The 23,021-nt window shown below is 41.5% G+C and overlaps 1 protein-coding gene across 1 annotated transcript in view; it reads right to left on the bottom strand.

Annotated features, from left to right (window-relative positions):
- Positions 1 to 20,125, bottom strand: part of LOC112225947 (syntaxin-1B) — a 64,335-nt gene extending 44,210 nt beyond the window's left edge. Inside the window, exon 1 of the mRNA XM_042307073.1 lies at positions 19,815 to 20,125. Coding sequence (XP_042163007.1) covers positions 19,815 to 19,844 — 30 coding nt within the window. The 5' untranslated portion in view covers positions 19,845 to 20,125. The remainder of the gene's footprint in view (positions 1 to 19,814) is intronic.
- Positions 20,126 to 23,021: the final 2,896 nt, after the last annotated feature.

Genomic DNA, 23,021 nt, shown 5'->3' with positions numbered 1-23,021 from the left:
CACCATGGTGGAAACTCCCTCCAGTCTACGCTTACACCACTCCAATGCTTTTCAATCCATGACAGGAAGTGCACATGCTGGGAGAAGTGTGGAGAATCGGGACGCACTTCACTAATTCATCAATAAGATGCACAGTCATATCAACCGCTCTTCCCAGAGTATTTTACACTGTAAGATACTCATCCACTGCACTGCGCATCCCCCCCAAAATCCTGAAATATAATTAGTGAGAAATGGGAAAGTATTAATCTTATATTTAAGCAATAAGGCTTGAAGGGGTGTGGTATATGGCCAATATATCATGGCTACGGGCTGTTTTTATGCACGACGCAACGTGAAGTGCCTGGATAAAGCCATTAGTCATGGTATATTGGCAATACACACTATATATACAAAGGTATGTGGACAGCCCTTCAAATTAGGGGATTGGGCTATATCAGCCACACCTGTTGCTGACAGGTGTATACAATCAAGCACACAGTCATGCAATCTCCATATACAAACATTGGCAGTAGAATGGCCTTACTGAAGAGCTCAGTGACTTTCAACATGGCACTGTCATAGGATGCCACCTTTCCAATCAAGTCAGTTTGTCAAATTTCTGCCCAGCTAAAACTTCAACTGTAAGTGACGTTATTATGATGTGGAAACGTCTAGGAGCAACAATGGCTATGCCACGAAGTGGTAGGCCACACAAACTCACAGAATGGAACCGGCGAGTGCAGAAGCGCGTAGCGCAATGGTCTGTCCTTGGTTGGCACCATTCACTGCCGAGTTCCAAACTGTATCTGTAAGCAATGTCAGCACAACAATTGTTAGCTGGGAGCTTCATGAAATGGGTTTCCATGGCCGAGCAGCCGCACACAAGCCTAAGATCACCATGCGCAATGCAAAGCGTTGGCTGGAGTGGTGTATCAAGCTTCACCATCTGGCAGTCCGACGGACGAATCTGGGTTTGGCGGATACTAGGTGAATGCTACCTGCCCCAATGCATAGTGCCAAATGTAAAGTTTGGTGGAGGAGGAATAATGGTCGGTGGCTGTTTTTCATGGTTCGGGCTCGGCCCCTTAGTTCCAGTGAAGGGAAATCTTAACTCTATTGTATACAATGAAATTCTAGACGATTCTGTTCTTCCAACTTTGAGGCAACAGTTTGGGGAAGCCCCTTTCCTGTTTCACCATGACAATGCCCCTGTGCACAAAGCAAGGTCCATACAGAAATGGTTTGTTGAGATCGGTGTGGAATAACTTGACTGTCCTGACCTCATCAACCCCATTGAACACCTTTGGGATAAATTGGAACGCCAACTGCAAGCCAGGCCTAATCGCCCAACATCAGTGCCCAACCTCACTAATACTGTGGCTGAATGGAATCAAGTCCCTGCAGAAATGTTCAAACATCTAGTGGAAAGCCTTCCCAGAAGAGTGGAGGCTGTTATAGCAGCAAAGTGGGGACCAACTCCATATTAATGCCCATTATTTTGGAATGAGATGTTCGATGAACATGTGTCCACATACTGTTGGTCATGTAGTGTACCACAAACCCCCAAAGTGCCTTATTGCTAGTATAAACTGGTTACCAATGTAATTAGAACAGTAAAAATAAATGTTTTGTCATACCCGTGGGTTACAGTCTGAAATACCACGGCTGTCAGCCAATCAGCATTCAGGGCTCGAACCACCCAGTTTATAATTTATAATTTTGTGGAACGGGTTAGGGGTTAAAGTAACTAATGAAAGAGGGCTAATCGAAAGGTTGAGTGTCGGCTGAGCCATATCTCTAAAACCCTAACACAAAAGGACAATCTTCTAATTCCCCTTTAAATGAATTAATAAAAACTTAATGACTATCACTATCAGTTTTTATCAGAGGTTTGTGTGTTATCAACAAGTATGATAAGAGGAGTAGAAATATTGCCAGAGGTGTTTTTGGAAACATGTGGCATGGGGCTAAGTTAAAACTCAATTTAGACCTTCTCTGAACTGCATGCAAAGCCCCCAAAATACATTTAGACTTACTTTAACCAAGTCTGTGGTCTCCCTCAGGGGATTACAGCTGAGAAATGGAGACAGGTTCGTGACGCTGCCAAGACATTTTTGGGGCATTGTACATGACCAATTCCCAGAATTCATTGAGCCATGTAATCAATATATAAAATGGTGAATGATGGGAGGGTTTAACAAATTTATGATTGCCTGTTCTAAAATGTCTTGCATCACGTAGCCTAGGAACCTATAGGAAGGAGTGTTCCATCTTACAACTAGTGTCTACCTAGATTATACTTCATCCTGTTGTCATATGCTCTAATGTCCACTGTTAATAACAACTGCATGACCACTTCTGTCATATGTTATTACATGCTTCATAAGAGTCTACATACCAGATGATATTACAGGGTGTTATGTAATTTACCAACCTCTGTTTCACATTATTACATTGAATGGAATGACGGGCGTCATAACCAGGTCATATGCCGTTATAGAGTGTGCACAGAACCGGAAGTAAAGTGAGCTTCATTTGAGCTGTTATAAAACAGTTATGGGTGTGGTTGCTCAACAGGATCAGTTGAGAATCAACGTTACCATTCAAAGGATCTCCAAGAAACTGTGGCAAATGGGAGCACAGATGTATTTAGGATTGTACATTTTTGGAAAAACTGCACTCCAGATATAAAAATGAAACATTATAATACCAACAACTTGCCAAAACACAAAAATGTCCTAATAAAATGGAAGCAAATAGAATTTTACAACATAAAGGTTTCTGGAGCACACCAGGATTTGTGACAGCTGTGAGAAAAGGAAGATGTGCAGGCCACAGTAACAATGGCTAGTTAGTCAGGTATCTAGCTAGCTAGCGAATTATGTTGCAACTGCAACATTTTGTTGACCAACTAGCTGGCTCACTAGCTTACTATCTACCAATCTGCTAGCACTAGCTAGTTAACTTCACTAGCTACTGGTGGAAATAAAAAACATATTCTTGTCACGCCCTGACCGTAGAGAGCCGTTTTATTTCTCTATTTGGTTAGGTCAGGGTGTGATGTGGGGTGTGATGTGGGGTGGGCAGTCTATGTTCTATTTTCTATGTTTTAGTATTTCTTTGTTTTGGCCAGGTATGGTTCTCAATCAGGGACAGCTGTCTATCGTTGTCTCTGATTGGGAATCATACTTACGTAGCCCTTTTTCCTTCCTTTCAGTGTGGGTAGTTATCTTTGTTAGTGGCACTTTACCCTGTAAGCTTCACGGTTGTTTATTTCGTTTGTTGTTTTGTTGGCGACATTTTAAAATAAAATGAAAATGTACGCTCACCACGCTGCACTTTGGTCTACTTCCAACGACACCTGTGACAATTCTGTAGCACATTGCACATTTAACACCCTATTTTACACTTTCAATGCAATAACATTTTCATCTTAATCCACAGTATTTTACACAATCTAATTAAAGTCATTAGCTATTGTTACCATTAGCTATTGTTACCATGTTATTTACTATGGCTAGATTTGAGTTAGTGATATCAAGTATCCTTGGGACTTCCCTACCCTAAACCCTAACCCTAACCTTAACCCCTACCCTTACCCTAACCCTAACCTTAACCATAATCCTTACCTAACCATAACCTTAAACCTTACCTTAACCGTTCAAAATGTATATTTCAATGGGGTGACATCAGAGTTAGGACATCCCAAGGACTCCGTTTAGACTTTTCTGCTAGATTTGCCCAATGATGTAAATAAAGCCTTGATTGAGGATGCTACACTACATGACCAAAAGTAGATGGACACCTGCTCGTCGAACATCTCATTCCAAAATCATGGGCATTATAATGGAGATGGTCCCCCCTTTGCTGCAATAACAGCCTCCACTCTTCTGGGAAGGCTTTCCACTAGATGTTGGAACATTGCTGCAGGGACTTGATCCATTCAGCCACAAGAACATTCCAATATTGCTTTCCAATTCATCCCAAAGGTGTTTGATGGGGTTGAGGTAAGGACTCAACTGAGTTAATTTCTTCCACACCGATCTCGACAAACCATTTCTGTATGTACCTTGCTTTGTGCATGAGGGCATTGTCATGCTGAAACAGGAAAGGGCCTTCCCCAAACTGTTGCCACATAATCATCTAGAATGTCATTGTATGCTGTAGCGTTAAGATTTCCCTTCACTGGAACTAAGGGGCCTAGCCTGAACCATGAAAAACAGCCACAGACCATTATTCCTTATCCACCAAACTTTCCAGTTGGCACTATGCGTTGGAGCAGGTAGAGTTCTCCTGTCATCGGCCAAACTCAGATTATGGTGAAGCGTGATTCATTACTCCAGAGAACACATTTCCACTGCTCCAGAATCCAATGGCGGCAAGCTTTACATATTGGCACTCTAAGGTATTTCAGTTAAATATTTCACAAACAAAATTACAAGTATTTAAGATTTTTTTTTGCTGTGGTGGGGACAGTAACATTAGTACTTTCATAACATTTTTATTTTAAAGGTTTACATTTTTTTCAGTTTAAATTTGTATGTTTAGCTCACATAATATAATTTAAAAGTCTGTAATAGAATAGACATGGACATTTCTATTTTTATTTTATCTTTATTTAGGAGAGGCAGTTAAGAAGAAATTCTTATTTACAATGACGGCCTACCCCGTCCAAGCCCTAACTTGGATGACGCTGGGCCAATTGTGCGCCACTCTATGGGACTCCCAATCACAGCCGGTTGTGATACAGCCCGGAATCAAATCAGGGTCTGTAGGGACACCTCTAGCACCGAAATGCAGTGCCTTAGATAGCTGCACAACTAGGGAGCCCAAATGTAGGCATTAATAAATGCATTTCCACAGCTTGCAAAATATCTTTACAATGGTGGGGGATTGCCAAGATGGAGGCGCGGTGGCTTCAAAACGGTGCCCCCTTGTCAGTCATCTAGAGTGTATATAAATCATTGGATTTGCCCAGGAGGGAACTACTGCCCCAACTCCTTGAAACCACGGAAGTTTAAGGCCGATTAAAAAATGTAAATATTCGTGGCCAATCTTTGTATAAAAAAGAAATGTTGAGAAGACAATCATGGTACTAATAATTGCTTATAATACACCATATGTATGTCATTGAACCAATTATTTAAAAATCACACACAGAAGACGTTATAATGATTGTTTTGTTGCTAATGGCAGCTTGCAGTACCCCGGTCAGCCTTCAACCTGGGTTACTCAATGAGAGGGGACAGCACTGAGATAGCCTGCAATGTCAGTTCCCTGAGTAGGTCAAACTGCGCATGTTATGTCTCCATGAGACGCGATCTTAGCAAGCCTTCAAATGTGCTATTGAGTCTCCACATAGGAATGAATGGTGTCATGTGATTGATGGCTTTGGCCATTCTTTTTACAGTCATTGGATTTGCCACATGAGCCGAGATCTGTCTTCTCCCATTATTTTACTTAGTCCCAACCTTCTTCTCCCAATTTCAGGGATATAATTCGCTGACACAAGAACTCTAAATAATTTACCATCCTGAGACAAGGCCGAGTATAGCCCTCAAAGATCTCCGCCACGGCCCCCCCTTCGGTTGTGCCATGGCAGAGATCTTCTTGGGCTATACTCGGCCTTGTCTCAGAATTCCAAGTTGGTGGTTGAAGATATCCCTCTCGTGGTGAGGGGGCTGTGCTTTGACAAAGTGGGTGAGGTTATATCCTGCCTGTTTGGCCCTGTCCGGGGGTATCGTCAGATGGGGTCACAGTGTCTCCCGACCACTCCTGTCTCAGCCTCCAGTATTTATGCTGCAGTAGTTTGTGTCGGGGGGCTAGGGCCAGTCTGTTATATCTGGAGTATTTTTCCTGTCTTATCTGGTGTCCTGTGTGAATTTAAGTATGCTCTCGCTAACTCTTTCTTTCTCTCTCTCGGAGGACTTGAGTCCTAGGACCATACCCCAGGACTACCTGGCATGATGACTCCTTGCTGTCCCCAGTCCACCTGGCATTGCTGCTGCATCCAGAAGTGGACTTGTGTTGATTTTTTGCGTGTTTGCTGCCCAGAGGGAGAGGGTGCTACGCATTTCATAGCTGTGTCCTGCTTTGCTCTCTGGAACAGAGCGCCGCTGAAAGGAGTGATCTACCTGAGTGTTGAGGTAGATCTACTGAAGATGAGGATCCCTTATGTCTGCGATGGACACCGTTTCGTACAACGCAGACCCGATGGCGAGCACGAGACTGAGGAGACCTTGTCTGTTCTTCTAAGTTAAGATGCAGAGTGTTTGCCGGATAAAGTCATGCTAGGGTATATAAGTTAGCCCATGAGAGCTTTTGTTCTGAACACACTAGAGTGTTTCAGGTGCCAAGTTTATGGTCATGATGCAGCAGTATGTAGGAGGGAGATGCCGAGGTGTGAGAATTGTGCAGGTGGACATGGGACAAAGTGGAGTGTTTCAATTGTGGGGGTGGCCATGTAGCTGGGGATCAGAAATGTTCTGTGCTAGTGAGACCGATTTTAAGTTTCCAGGGTGAGGACAGCTCAGAAAGTGTCATATGCTGAGGCAGTGAGGAAAGTAGAGGATTCTGGGCAAAGGGTGAGGGAGCCTGAGATGATTAGGTAGTAGGCCAGTACAGAGTGACCCAAACAGTTTGTTCTTTAGTAAGGTTGGCTTCTTGGCATTTATTGCTATGGTCATTAATTGTACCGTACAGATGGAAAGGAAATCCCAGAGCATTGAAATGGTAGTAGCAGAAGTTTTGGGGTGCCATAGATTTTAGTGCCGCAGAACTACAGGGGGTTTTGAGAGAAGGGGTTCCAGCCTCCCAGGCCGACGGCCTGGTGTATGATCTGTTAGGGCAAAAGTAGTGTAAAGGTGTGGTGGGGATAGTGGTATGTCTGTAGGGGTAGATGGTGGTGCAATTTCCTTTTTTCCTAATTTCCTTCTTTTTGTGAACAAAGGGTCAATGCACTTTCGGAACTGTGAAACGCAGCAATACGCAACAAAGCGTCTAGTCTGACGGAAAACCACATGAAGAAGAAGACAGTTTTCAGAAACTATAGTTATTTAGCTAGAGCTCGTGTCAGGGAATCATATAGCTGAAATCTGAAGACGAAGTGTGGGACTTAACAACAGAACAACAACACATGAGAAACAATGAAATTAAAAAAGTAATTGTGTTTAAAGTGTACTGAAAGAGAATGTATTGTGTGATGTGCTGCAAAATGTGCTTTATAATTTGAAATTCCTCCGGTAGCTAGCAAGCTAGCTAGCTAGCTAGCTAACTATCTAGCTATGCATAGATGGGGGCACAGTGGGGCTGCTTGTGCTCATGTCATGGCCCTACGGCTGTGGCTACCTAGCTACAGGCGATATTTGGATTGTGAGAAGCATGGCTCTCCAACTCTGTTCCTGGAGAGCTACATGTTGCAATTGCACCATCAACTACTTAGTTAGCTAGCTAACCGCCTGACTAATTATCCATCTCCTTTATAATATAGCTGTCATTTGTATTGTAGCCTGCTCATTTTCCTTTTTTTTCACAGCTGTCACAAATCCTGTTGTGCCCAACCAACCTTGATTTTGTCATAACTTCTGTGTTTTTTTGGCAAGTTGTTGGTATTATAATGTGTCCTTTTTGATATCTTGACGTGGTTCAATTTGTACAACTCCAAATAAAACAATCCTAAGTACATCTGTGCTCCCATTTGCCCATGTTTTTTCAAATCCTTTGAATGGTACAACGTTGTGATACTCTCAACTCATCCTGTGGTATAAGCACATTCATAAATGTTTTATTAGACATCAAATGACTGTCACGTTACGTAAGATGTCTCTACACACTATAACGGCATATGACATGGTTATGACACCCATCATTCCGTTCCATGTAATAATGTGACACAGAGGTTGGTAAATGACATAACACCCTGTAATATCATCTGGTATGTAGACTCTTATGTATCATGTAATAACATATGACATAAGTTGTCATGCAGACTGTGTAATAGCAGCTGTCATTAACAGTGACATAAGAGCACATGACAACAGGACAGTCATCAATATAACACCCATTATAACTCTTTTTATAACATCTTATTTCGTTACTTATAACTATTTAAAATGACTTATCACAGCTTATGACAAATGTTGTGTGATATATAGTTGTTATAAAGGCTTTATGAATGCATACATAAGGCCACCTACAGTAAAGTGTTAGCATTTTTCCCCCCTTGTGTTAAAAGCAAATAGCCAATTATGAAGATTAAGCTGTATTGACTTATTGATTGATTGGGTTTCTGTTGCCTTGCCAAATCCCCTTGCAAAAGACATTATAGGGAGCAGTGAGCTGCATATTTCTTCACCACCCCTCCCTCCTTCCACCCCTTGCCTCATGAATGAAACAGGAAGTGGGTGATCAATTACATATTCAACTTACACAAAAAAGAACAGTCTGAACTATATGTAAATGAGCTCACCCACTTAAGTATAGCATCCGAATGCTGTTTCGTTGTAATTTACTTACTTATGTCCAGACTAAAATTCAACGGCTACAACTTATTATGTAATGTGGGATATTCAAAGTGTGCAACTACTGCTACTACCGCCATACCAATGTGAGATCAGCAGTACCGGTAAACTCGGCCCTTTAAGGATGCGAGGGGCATTGGGCCGATAGCACCAGTGACGCCGTCTTTTAGAAAAATAGATGCACAAAGGAGGATGGATATCCGGAATGAAAGTGACAGCATGGGACAAATACACGCAAAGCTGTTTCTAGTATCAGGATTTGATTGTACAGTTATAAATGGTAATCTCTAACCTGGATTTCCTCCCTAAATGCAGGATTCAATTGTTGTTAGATTTTTTTGAATTGTCAGCCATTACTATATTGCTATAGTATAGTTTCTATGTAAAAGCTAGTTCTACAGAAGGGTCATCCCTCTTTGCAACCGTCTGAGGACTTTACATCAGCCATAAGTAAGTAGCTTCTCACCCATCAGAATTCTTAACTTGTGCTTAACTTAATAATGCGCTGTATGAGAGAGAGATATTGATTACTTGTTGGGGTCATACGTCTGTGGCTTTATCGATAGTTAGGCTATCTGCAGGCATGGGTTCTTGAGGATGTCAAATATACAGTACATCAATCTAAATCGGTCATCATATAATGTTTTTTTTCTTCTGCTGTAAAACTATTTGTCTCACTTTAGTGGTTGGATTGATATATCTGGGAGCGCCTTTTAAATGTGTTTGCCATCAGGGTGTGTGATTGCGTCACAGTGCAGTAAATGGATCTGACATTTACCCTTTACAATCAGAAAAAAATACATTGTATCTCCTCGCCACCCAAAAATGGCAAAACTCTGACCTCTAAAAGATCATTCAACCCAATCAGACCATCTGACATTCCTAGACTGTTTCCAAGACAATTTCCCCAACTAGCAATTTCCGAAATAATATTCTGAACCGATAACATGGTGATCATGCAAACTGAGAGAGCAGGTGATAATCAAACTTCAATAACATCTCCCCAACATAGTGGTCCTTAAGGGGCATGTTGCTGCTGAACTCTTTTCCTTCCTTTGTCCTATTGTGCTCATGAGTCATTTAAAGATGTTGGATTAAAACCATATCACCTGACGTAGTCCTTTACAATCATACCCGGGATTGAAAATGGCAGATTTGGGCACTGATAAGCGCCTAAATTGGAACAAATTAGCTGTACAGTAACTTGCTATAAATTACATCAGATCTCCGGTCTCTAAGCTTCACAGTGCTGACTGACAGCCGTTCTGAACTTGAGCACAGCACGCGACAAGAAGTCGCCCCAATCCCTCCTGCTAATTGAAAGTTTTGCAAATGTTTTGTTGTCTGAGTAAAGGAAATGCTTTATATTAAGAGGACTCTGTGTATTTTGAAAGATGAGACATTGAGGATTATAATAAATACCGCTTTGATGTCATACAAGCAAGCCAAACACCTGCGCACTTCACATTTCCATAATCATAAAACTCGTGTCATATACAATGTCAACGTTTTTGATCACTATGTTTGATGTACAGTTACAAGATGACATGATGTTATACCCTGTGTTGTTCTGAACAGAATGAGCCTATGTTTGTCTATTGTGAAGAAAATTTGCCATGGAACATGCACCTGAATGCACTCATAACTCCTTTCTACACTCTTAGAAAAAAAAGGTTCCAAAAGGGTTATTTGGCTGTCCCCATAGGAGAACCCTATTTGGTTCCAGGTAGAACCCTATTTGGTTCCAGGTAGAACCCTTTTTGGTTCTATGTAGAACTATTTTGGGTTCCATGTAGAACCCTCTGGGGAAAGTATTCTACATGGAACCCAATAGGGTTGTACCTGGAACCAAAAGGGTTCTACCTGGAACCAAAAATGGTTCTTTAAAAGGTTTCCAATGGGGACAACCGAAGAACCCTTTTTTTCTAAGAGCATACGCGCACCAAATTACGGTCTGTTTCTCTGAATTGCTTTATTGAAAGCCCTACACGGGAAGATAGTATTTTATAACTTGTCTAGTCTAGCTTGGCAATAGAACAAGCTTCAAATGATGATGCCCACCTGACCCTGATTGTGATTTATAATGGTCTGTTTTGGGATTGTGTAAACAACAGTAATTGTGTGATGGCTGGGATGCAGGGTTGTATTCCAAACAAAACAACTACAATTGTACTTGCTCTAGCTCCTCAACGGCACAGCTAGGAGAGCACAGAAAAGCACCTTGTAGTTGACGACTCTTCTATGAGTCACTAAAGTGCATTGAAATTACTTAGTAACTGAGCACACCTTGGAGAGCTGTGTGACCACTTGAATACACCAGTTAGTCCTCTCACTCAAACAGATGTGATGTGTTTGTCTTACGTTGCACCTACCCCACATTCTCCAAGGATATTCTTATCATGTTACTGAATGGATCCAGAGTATTTTCGGATTTAATGTTAAATCACATGATAACATTTCGGTCTTGTGTCAGGGGAACTGTTTTGTCCTAAACTTTGGTCTAATAATTTCCCCATAATGACATTTTCAAACCCTTTCAATTGCTACCATGCTTATGCATATGTTTTCACATTTCTTCCGTTATAAACATTAAAATGTAGCCCTATCCATATGGGTCCATTTTCACGAGTGTAAAGGGTTAAATAAAAGTCTGGATTTGTGGCAACAAGATGGCATACCCAAAACTTCGGATTCCGTGTTTCAAAACGTACAAAAACGGACTTGAGTGATCATGGGCATTCCATATCAAAGAGATTTAGATTCGACATAGCTTGAAAGGTAGAATGATAGTCCCTGGAACATCTTATTACTTAAAGCAGTGTGAGTCACAATAAATCCCAACTGTACGACATTGTAAGCATCCTGAGACGGTGGTGATCTCACTGCTTCACCTTTGTTCAGCTCAGTCTGAGTGAAAGGGGATGTGAGGTAGGCTAAGAAACAGAATTCCGCTAGACAGCCACCTGATCTCATCTGACTGATCAACCCGCTCCTCTCTGACTTGTATGGGCACAGTCGGGCACAGAATCCTCACAAAAGTAGGATGGACGCCAGAGCGAAAGTAATTGTTCAGCGTGTTAATTTAGTGGCTACAATTGTTGACGGAAGTAAGTGGTCCGGCCTGGAATGGCCAGTCAGCATGTCTTTCTTTACCCTACGTTGACATTTAAAAAATGCAAGCTATTCTTTATATGGCACATAGTAAAAACAATTGAGTAAAAGTGGAGTAGGAATTATTAGATGGTTTTTGGACTTTCTAGAACTCATTTGAAGGTATAACCCCGAGGAGAAACGACTAGCTGTATTGAGGTAAACTTAACGATATCAAAAAAGCAGGGCAGACATCGAGGTAGTTTCTGATTAATAAAAAATCCTGCAGTCCAAATATGTGGGGATAAACAACATGTGACAGGTTCACCAGTGTGGAGGTGAGTAAGACTCAAAGACAGGGACAGAGACTGTTCCTGAGTACCCTAAGCCTACTAAACTAGTCAGCTTTTAACCATACCCCCAAACTCAACCACACAAAAACATACTACACTCGACACAAAGGCTATTTGTTGTCCACCTCAAGTGACTTTCCTTCCATTGTTCAGTTCATTGCCATTGTGAGGAATATAGATGCTAAAACATGCCTTGGAGGGCTATTTTTATTGTATAATGTGTCCACCAAGTCAAGGGCACGTGTACCAGTCTGTAAGTACCAGTGGGCAAACAGATCCCTCGGTCAGATGAAAGACGTCTTGCTGCAATAAATGCGTCACATTCCCTCCTGCTATTTAATCCTGATTAGCATTTTATTTACTTCATTGTTGAACTTTTGTGTCTCTACGACTACAGTTACAAGCTTAATTGCATTTTGGGTTGACAGAGTGCAAATGAAGATCCCTCTGCTTAAATGACTTTGTGGAGGAGGACTCAAAACACACATCACTCATTCAGCTTGGGTCTGCGCAACATTGTTTATTGGGAAATAAATCAAATTTAGGACTTATCTACCAGTAGTTCTAGGTTTGTGCTGGCATTGTGTCTGCCACTGAAAACCACTGTGATTTTAAATATAGTGGCTGTCTCTGCCCTTGCTTGCATATGACCTCACAGAACACTGCGCCCGCCCCCCCATCATCCCCCACTCTACCACAGACGCACGCGCCAGACTTTAGGGCTAAACCAGGAAACTGTGGCTTTTCCTGGGTTATTCATTTCCAACATGGCTGCCGTTATGACTCACCGCTTGATACAAACACATCTTTAGAATAGATAATGCACATCCTTGACCTCTCCTGGAGTCTATTCTCCATCCACAAAAAACATCATGCCTTAATGAAAATACTCAAAACAGAGCGACCAGTATTCTCTGGTGCAATCTGCTACTACATTGATGTGGCATGTAGTCAGGGGTGGTGCTCATACATAATGTATTACTAGCTGCGGTAATCACTCATGGGGAGTGACTATTGGAGGGCCATCAAATGGAGATGCTCGGCTACACATTTTGTGACCCCCCCACCCCCCTTCCTTTTGAAAAAAATACACTTTAGGACAAGAATCCTTTCAGTAATGATAGCCTGTACATCTACTAACTGCATCAAATGCCAATCGCCACTGTGTTCTCTGATATCATTTGTTTAGCAGTGAGCATGGTGACATTTTAGGGTCAGGGAGGATTACTGTCTCCTAGAAACTTGACAGAATTGTCCTAATATGGAATTGTGTAACATAAAAGATGCATACTTCAAATAAAAGACAACGTAAAAGCGGATGAACGTTTCAACTTCAAATATGCCAATAAAATGACAAAAGATGCAAATATGTCAAATGCATTCAGTACAGCAGAACTGCTAGGCAGTGCCATTAAGACATAACTTCCCTCACACAGATTTTAACATGCAGTTATTTTCCTAACTATGATCATTTCTGAAATACATCCAGTAGAATTCGTTAGTGTCTCTCCCCACTCCCCTATACACAGTTCCGCTCTACGTTTTTTAAGTGGTGGTTTGGGCCTTGCCCTTCAATGACTCAAGGACAGCTTAAGGCACAATAGAGGCAAGATATATCGCAACTTTCAATGTGGCATAATCTTTATTACAGCTGGCAAATTGTTCTTTGTTATCGCGTGTATTCTACTATCATTACAACACGTTAGCCCTATTAGCTTCCGTATCATTTGTGCTGAGGGAGCCTTGAATAACCCTTGTTGTCAAAGGTGAAAAGGTCATAGAAGGTTCACTCATTCATCAGCTGCTATCTGTGTTTGATTGTACCCATTTCGATGATGAATTGTTAAAAAACAAAGGCTTTTGATTCAGAATAGTTGGCTATAAATTTCTCCTATTCCAGCACTAATTCTCAACAGCCTTGATAAAAATATGAACAATGTCATCTTAAAGTTGTTTAATTGTTATTACATTGCAATAACAATGTTTTGTAATATTTAAGTATGGTACTGTATAAGCTGAGCTAACCGTGTTGCAAATGGAGATGTTTGGGACTTGTTAGTACAGGTGAAGGTTCCAAAGAGTATTCACACCTCCCTTGACTTTTTGCATAGTTTGTTGTGTTAAAAAGTGGGATTAAAATGTATTTAATTGTAATTTTTGTTCAATGATCTACACAAGATACTCTGTAATGTCAAAGTGGAAGAAAAATTTGAACATTTACGAAAAATAAAACACTAATATATCTGAATTAGATATGTATTCACACCCTCTGAGACAATACATGTTAGAAACACCATTGACAGTGTGAGTCTTTTGGGATCTTTAAGAGTTTGCACACCTGGTTTGTACAATATTTGCACATTATTATTTTTTAAATTCTTCAAGCACTGTCAAGTTGGTTGTTGATCATTGCTAGAAAGCCATTTTCAAGTCTTGCCATAGATTGTCAAGCCGATTTAAGTAAAATTGTAACTTGGCCACTCTGGAACATTCAATGTCATCTTGGTAAACAACTCCAGTGTAGATTTGGCCTTGTGCTAAATTAAGTAATTGTCCTACTGAAAGGTGGATTCGTCTCCCATTGTCTTTTGGAAAGAAGACTGAACCAGGTTTTCCTCTAAGATTGTGCCTGTGCTCAGCTGTATTCCGTTAATGTTTATCCTAAAAACCCCTGTAGTCCTGCCGATGACAAGCATACCCATAACATGATGCAGCCACCACCATGCTTGAAAATATGAAGAATGGTACTCAGTGATGTGTTGTGTTGAATTTGAATTCAGGACAAAATGTCAATTTCATTTTTTGCAGTATTACTTAACTACCTTGTTGCAAACAATGCATGTTTTGGAATATTTTTATTCTGTACAGGCTTCCTTCTTATCATTCTGTCATTTAGGTTAGTATTGTGGAGTACAGTAACAACAACGTTGTTGATCCATCCTCATTTTTCTCATATCATAACCATTAAACGTTGTAACTGTTTTAAAATTACCATTGGCCTCATGGTGAAATCTCTGAGTCGTTTTATTCCTTTCCGGCAACAGAGTTAGGAAACATGTCTGTGTCTTTGTAGTGACTGGGTGTATTGATGCACCATCCAAAGCCTAATTAATTAATTTACCATACTCAAAGGGATATTCAGCTCAGATATTTTTCTTTTTACGCTACCATTCGGTGCTCTTCTTTGTGAGGCATTGAAAAACCTCCCTGGCCTTTGTGGTCGAATCTGTGCTTGAAATTCACTTCTCGATTGAAGGACCAGATAATTGTATGTGGGAATACTTATTGACTCAAGACATTTCAACTTTTCTTTTTTTTTTATACATATCTAAAATGTTCTACAAACTAAATTCCACTTTCACATTATGGGGTATTGTGTGTAGATCCGTGACACAAATTTTAAATGTAATCAATCTTACATTTAGGCTGTAAAACAACTAAATGTGGAAAAAGTAAAGGGGAGTGAATACTTTCTGAAGGCACTTTATATACATTACCACAGAACTCTACAGTACAGGAAAAAGCCTGTCAATGTAAATAAAGGTGTGCCGTCTAGGTCGGAGACGGAAGTCAAACACTCCTTTCCTCTGACGCAATCAGGGAGTTCCAGCTTGTGTCTTACTAAAATCCCTGTTTATGTGGGACACATTGCATGGTAGCGAGGTGAATGCTGTTTTTCACACTCTTAAACTTCCGTCATGTCATACATGTGGTGAATATGAATGCTAAATACATGTGGTGAATATGAATGCTAAATACATGTGGTGAATATGAATGCTAAATACATGTGGGTATAAATAAAGCAACACAGGGATTCGAGGCACACAAAGCTTTAAGCAAAACGACACAAAATATACAGTAACTGGAATAACAGAATGTTTTGCTAATTCTGCATTGGACACAAAGCTGTTACTGGATATGTTATAAATCTGTATAAATAAACTCACTACCTTACCAAGTAGGTACAAATTGGATGCATGTATTGCATTTATGGCTCTGCCAGTCAAGGACACAGCTGTAAATGTCGGTGTTCCTCAAGGTTTCATTTTAGGACCACTATTGTTTTCACTATATATTTTACCTCTTGGGGATGTCATTCGAAAACATAATGTTAACTTTCACTGCTATGCGGATGACACACAGCCGTACATTTCAATGAAACATGGTGAAGCCCCAAAATTGCCCTCGCTAGAACCCTGTGTTTCAGACATAAGGAAGTGGACGGCTGCAAACTTTCTACTTTTAAACTCGGACAAAACAGAGATGCTTGTTCTAGGTCCCAAGAAACAAAGAGATCTTCTGTTGAATCTGACAATTAATCTTGATGGTTGTACAGTCGTCTCAAATAAAACTGAGGACCTCAGCGTTACTCTGGACCCTGATCTCTCTTTTGACTAACATATCAAGACTGTTTCAAGGACAGCTTTTTTCCATCTATGTAACATTGCAAAAATCAGAAACTTTCTGTCCAAAAAGGATGCAGAAAAATGTATCCATGCTTTTGTTACTTCTAGGTTAGACTACTGCAAACAGCTGAAGGCAGGGCTTTCTCCTATAGAGCTCCATTTTTATGGAATGGTCTGCCTACCCATGTGAGAGACACAGACTTGGTCTCAATCTTTAAGTCTTTATTGAAGACTCATCTCTTCAGTGGTTCATAGGATTGAGTGTAGTCTGGCCCAGGAGTGTGAAGGTGAACGGAAAGGCTCTGGAGCAACTAACCACCCTAGCTGTCTCTGCCTGGCCGGTTCCCCTCTCTCCACTGGGATTCTCTGCCTCTAACCCTATTACAGGGGCTGAGTCACTGGCTTACTGGTGCTCTTTCATGCCGTCCCTAGGAGGGGTGCGTCACTTGAGTGGGTTGAGTCACTGACGTGATCTTCCTGTCTGGGTTGGCGCCCCCCCCTTGGGTTGTGCCGTGGCGGAGATCTTTGTGGGCTATACTCGGCCTTGTGTCAGGATGGTAAGCTGGTGGTTGAAGATATCCATCGAGTGGAGTGTGTGCTGTGCTTTGGCCAAGTGGGTGGGGTTATTTCCTTCCAGTTTGGCCCTGTCCGGGGGTATTATCGGATGGGGACACAGTGTCTCCTGACCCCTCCTGTCTCGCCTCCAGTATTTATGCTGCAGTAGTTTATGTGTCGGGGGGCTAGGGCCAGTTTGTTATATCTGGAGTACTTCTCCTGTCTTATTCGGTGTCCTGTGTGAATTTAAGTATGCTCTCTCTAATTCTCTCTTTCTCTCTTTCTTTCTCTCTCTCGGTGGACCTGAGCCCTAGGACCATGCCTCAGGACTACCTGGCATGATAACTCCTTGCTGTCCCCAGTCCACCTGACCATGCTGCTGCTCCAGTTTCAACTGTTCTGCCTGCGGCTATGGAACCCTGACCTGTTCACCGGACGTGCTACCTGTCCCAGACCTGCTGTTTTCAACTCTCTATAGACAGCAGGAGCAGGTAGAGATACTCTTAATGATCGGCTATGAAAAGCCAACTGGTACAAAAAGTGGGGGGAAAAATGCAGCCATAAAACCAATTAAATTTTTAAAAAGCACACACATTTTTTTCTCTGAATAAATGTCTAGTGTCATGCAAATTGCTAGTGCCTTTACAGAAATGTTAAGGACATTGAGTGAGTGAAATATTTTGGTCTTGGGAGAACAAATCAATAATATGTGTGTGTGTGTGTGTGTGTGTGTGTGTGTGTGTGTGTGTGTGTGTGTGTGTGTGTGTGTGTGTGTGTGTGTGTGTGTGTGTGTGTCAATGATAGAGAGCAATATTAATTTTATGAGTAAGGAATTGCACTGACATCTCTGTAGCTTATAATGCTTAGAAATATGTTTTTGAATAAGAAAACTATGCTTGTGCTTTTTCAACCCCCAGAATGTGTCCCTTCTCAGCAACCACTACCCCAGTTTATAATCAATAACATTGGAACATATATTGTGCGGCAACGCACGCGCGCACCCTCAACCGAAGGTCTATCAGCCGATTCTTTGGTTTACTACACGGGAATAGTCGGTATAGACATGGTAAATATAGCCGGCCAATCTTTTGCTCACTCACACGTAGCACATTCGGTAAAACCCGTGCAGACACGGCTTGCTCAGAGCAGGACGATGTAGCGCGCGACGTATACGTCACTGTGATGTTGATGATTACATAAAACGTAATTATTACCCAATCATATAACATCTGTTGCCAGAATTACGTGATATTCTAATTCTAATATAACATTAACAATATTATTTCCATAGAGTTTAGACTGACGGTAGCGATTATTTATACATTTCACTTCAGATGGCATAGATTATATCCGGAACGTGAGGGGCTTGGGTTGGGGATACAAAACCATAAATTACAGTTAAAGAAATAACGAAAATTCGTCTCAGAGAGCAAGATGATCTACAAAAATGAGCACGTCTAATAAACGCTCGTATGGTTCGTTTGGACACCGAAAGCATCATAACCGAGAGATTTTGTGTAGCCTAGTCTCGTTGAATCTGCAGTGGGCAGTGAGGCAAGTGCCTAGTGTCTGACTGAGTATGGCTCTAGCTGTGTTCAGCGTTTCAGTGGGAAGGCATAGAAGGAGGCACAGAATTCATGCAAGGTGATTCCGCTGACCAGGGGCTATCTCAAGAACGGTGGCACAATCACAATCATGTGCTATAATGTTCACAGCAGTATAGCCTGTATTGGCTCTACATTTGGATATAATAAATCACACACAGGCACGCACGCGCGCACACACACACACACGCTATAGATATAGGTGCAGAGCGGCAGTGAGTCCAGGCGTTTCCTCGGATATTTTATTGATCTCCAGACGTTGGGAGGTTGGGCTACGCCAAAAAAAGGCATGCATGCTTCGGGCCTCATATTGATTTGATTCCCTTGAGGATAGGAGACATTTGTTTTTCAATTAAACCTAGACAGACAAATTGCACAAATATATGACAGTGGCTATCCTCATGGCATATATCTAGTCACTGAATGTGTTGTAAACCAGTATGCATGTTGTTTTCCAATGCAGGGAAAAATGAAACCCTGGTGCAAATCCTGCCATAGCATGGTGTCGCCAAAGCGAACCCAATTGAACCCTATAGACGCATAGTTGGGAGAGAGCTAAAATTATGTCCTCCTTGGTCGAATTTGGGTCTAATACAAGCAATAATGTAAACTATACACTATTATGGAGGCCAGTTATAAGAAAATGTACAATCTCATAATATGACCCCCCACCCCCACCGTAGTCGACCCCGTCCCACTTGTATAACACGCTCTCTCCTTCAACTATCTTGAAAAAGATAAATCCGATGGGCTGAGGCAATTCTGAACAAATATTTAGTTCTACCAAGGGTTGAATAAGGACAGTATTTTACCACTATTCTGGGTAGCTGTCCATCCAATAAGCATTCATAAGCTTATATTGATTCGGGTTATTTCTAGCAGTAGACTATTTATGGTAGATGAGTTTGTTTTATATGCTTGCCTGCCTGCAATGCTAATAGCCCCTATACTATTTTCTCAAATCACTGCATTTTAACGGACCTTTAATAGAGAAGTCATCTTTTTATAATGCTTACATTACGTGTATGATCATCAGTGCACGCATGCAGGCACCACTAGGCTATTGACACTGATGGGAAGACACATTCGAATGCGTAAAATATAAATTAATAGCCTAAAGGTATCAGCCTCTGTATTTTTGGTAAGAACCGAAACCTCAGTGCACATATTTGTTATGTTTGCCGTGAGCTAGCGCTCAGCAAGGAGATGTCAGACGCTGACGCCCGATTGCGGTGAGGATTCGGAAGGGAGGAGAGAGTGGGACCAAGGGAGGAGGGCAGGAATGGTAGAAATATATAAGCTTACACTTCGTAGTTCTTGTGTACGATCCTTCATTGTTTCCCCGCCGTGCTGGCTAAAATATAATCGCCTGGGTTTTTCCGCCTCGTTGTCTTCTTATGTCTAAAGGTCCGACAATGTTATATTTTCTTCCAGTATTCAAATGAGGGGGTAGGCTATGAGTCTCCCCTGTGCGCTACCTTCTCTGTCTTTTTTCCCTTTTCTCTAGTCCCCCCTCTACCGTGCTTGTGCGTCCTCCTTGGCGGTGCAGTGTCGCCCCGCAGCGCGCTCCGACTCCAGCAAACGAATGCGATACGAGCGCGGTACTGATGCTGCAAAAAAAAAGAAGCGATGCGGAGGGATGGAACTCTGTGCGCACGCGTGGTCTCCATCTCTATCACTTTACCTGCTACCCCTCCCCCTCCGCCCTTTTTTCCCTTCGGTGTCTATCCGCAGCGCGTAATCGGTCGGCGCCCCATGCCAACACAGTGAACTGTAGTTTGTTTTCGGTTAATTAAAATAATTTGGTGAAATTCAGTCCACAAGCATGGAAACTGGGTAGGGCAACGGAAACCCCAGCCTCCCTTCCCAAAGGAGCGGTTTCCACAAGGGGCTCAGGGTGGTCTATAGTGGCAGGCAGAAGGAAGTGAGATAATCAGAGGATGAGGTGATGTTACCCCCATTAAACACGTTTTTTTGTATTTATCGGAAGCCACCCACTTCAATGCACAAGTGCTCTATGTATGAGCTGTCCACCACCACCCGGCAAACGCCGTCATAATGACTGGAATAGAAGTCAGCTGTAGGTTAAAAGGCAATGTAGCCTAATGATTTAGAGAATTCGATATCAGACTTGACTTTCTGCTTTAATATTAGGCTACAGCAGACTGTTTTACTGATAGGCCTAGATTTTGAAAATCTTAACATAGTTGTATACTTTTTTTTTTTTTTTTACAGTTATTAGATTGTAATTCATCTAGACCTGCATTATAATAGCCTATAACCCGAGGCAAATGCCATCAAAATTGTTTCAATATTTCAGATATCTGTTTAATTAAATTAGAATAGGCTACCATGTTAGATTGCTTTATAAGTTTACATCTTGGGTCCAAGTTATCATGTTGTATACCATATTCAGTGTCCTTTCCCCCCAAACCAACAGGAGGAGTCATATTACTAAACACAACATGAATATTGTCTCCATTTCCTCACATGAAGACTCAATTGATCGGAGTTGTGCACTCACATTCCATATTGACAGTATCCCTGAATGGCCCCTGACTGTTTGAGCATAGCCTACCCTAAAGAAATAATCAATAATAGCTCCTAATATTATTCAATACCTGTATTCAAGGAAATGTATGGACTTCATGTCCTAATAATGTACATTATATCCTCATTCACTGGAATCATTCGTCTAGCCCAGATGACCCGACCTGTGGCTTGGCATGGTCCAGTACTATCTGTAATACTTCTCAGTTTTAACTCTACAACCAATGTACAGTAACAGGTACTGGAGGTTAGACCGAAGTTGTTAGGCTACCAATATTAAAATGGGAGAAATTCAAAAGGATAAACATATACTATCTACCAATTAATCAGTACCTACAGTTTGAAGTCAGAAGTTTACATACACTTAGGTTGGAGTCATTAAAAATAGTTTTTCAACCTCTCCACAAAATTCTTGTTAACAAACTATAGTTTTGGCAAGTCAGTTGGGACATCTACTTTGTGCATGACACAAGTAATTTTTCCAACAATTGTTTACAGACAGTTTATTTCACTTATCTATACTGCATCTTCACTTCACTGTACCACAATGCCAGTGGGTCAGAAGTTTACATACATTAAGTTGACTGTGCCTTTAAACAGATTGGAAAATTCCAGAAAATGATGTTATGGCGTCAGAATCTTCTGATAGGTTAATTGACATCATTTGAGTCAATTGGAGGTGTACCTGTGGATGCATTTCAAGGCCTACCTTCAAACTCAGTGCCTCTTTGCTTGCTAGCTTCAAACTCAGAAAAAAATGTAGACCTCCACAAGTCTGGTACATCCTTGGGAGCAATTTCCAAATGCCTGAAGGTACCACGTTCATCGTTACAAACAATAGTATGCAAGTATAAACACCATAGGACCATGCAGCCATGCATACCGCTCAGGAAGGAGACGCGTTCTGTTTCTAGAGATGAGGGTACTTTGGTGCGAAAAGTGCAAATCAATCCCAGAACAACAGCAAAGGACCTTGTGAAGATGCTGGAGGAAACGGGTACAAAAGTATCTATATCCACAGTAAAACTAGTCCTGTATTGACATAACCTGAAAGGCCGCTCAGCAAGGAAGAAGCCACTGCTCCAAACCCGCCATAAAAAAAGCCAGACTACACTTTGCAACTGCACATGGGGACAAAGATCATACTTTTTGGAGAAATGTCCTCTGGTCTGAGGAAACAAAAATAGAACTGTTATTTTTGGAGGAAAAAGGGGGAGGCTTGCAAGCCCGAAGAACACCAGCCCAACCGTGAAGCACGGGGGTGGCAGCATCATGTTGTGGGGGTGCTTTGCTGCAGGAGGGACTGGTGCACTTCACAAAATAGATGGTATCATGAGGATGGAAAATTATGTGGATATATTGAAGCAACATCTCAAGACATCAGTCAGGAAGTTAAAGTTTGGTCGCAAATCAGTCTTCCAAATGGACAATGACCCCAAGCATACTTCTAAAGTTGTGGCAAAATGACTTAAGGACAACAGAGTCAAGGTATTGGAGTGGCCATCACAAAGCCCTGACCTCAATCCTATAGAAAATGTGTGGGCAGAACTGAAAAAGCGTGTGCAAGCAAGGAGGCCTACAAACTTGACTCAGTTACACCAGCTCTGTCAGGAGGAATGGGCCAAAATTCACCCAACTTATTGTGGGAAGCTTGTGGAAGGCTACCCAAAATGTTTGCCCCATGTTAAACAATTGAAAGGCAATGCTACCAAATACTAATTGAGAATATGTACACTTCTGACCCACTGGGAATGTGATGAAATAAATCAAATCTGAAATAAATCATTCTCTCTACTATTATTCTGACATTTCACATTCTTAAAATAAAGTGATGATCCTAACTGACCTAAAACAAGGAATTTTTACTCGTATTAAATGTCGGGAATTGTGAAAAACTGAGTTTAAATGTATTTGGCTAAGGTGGATGTAAACTTCCGACTTCAACTGTATGTCATGCAGTGC

Source organism: Oncorhynchus tshawytscha, linkage group LG27 (assembly GCF_018296145.1).
Source record: "Oncorhynchus tshawytscha isolate Ot180627B linkage group LG27, Otsh_v2.0, whole genome shotgun sequence".
Classification (NCBI taxonomy): Eukaryota; Metazoa; Chordata; class Actinopteri; order Salmoniformes; family Salmonidae; genus Oncorhynchus; species Oncorhynchus tshawytscha.
Note: the sequence above shows the minus strand (reverse complement) of the source record. Positions and strands in the feature narration are given on the sequence as shown.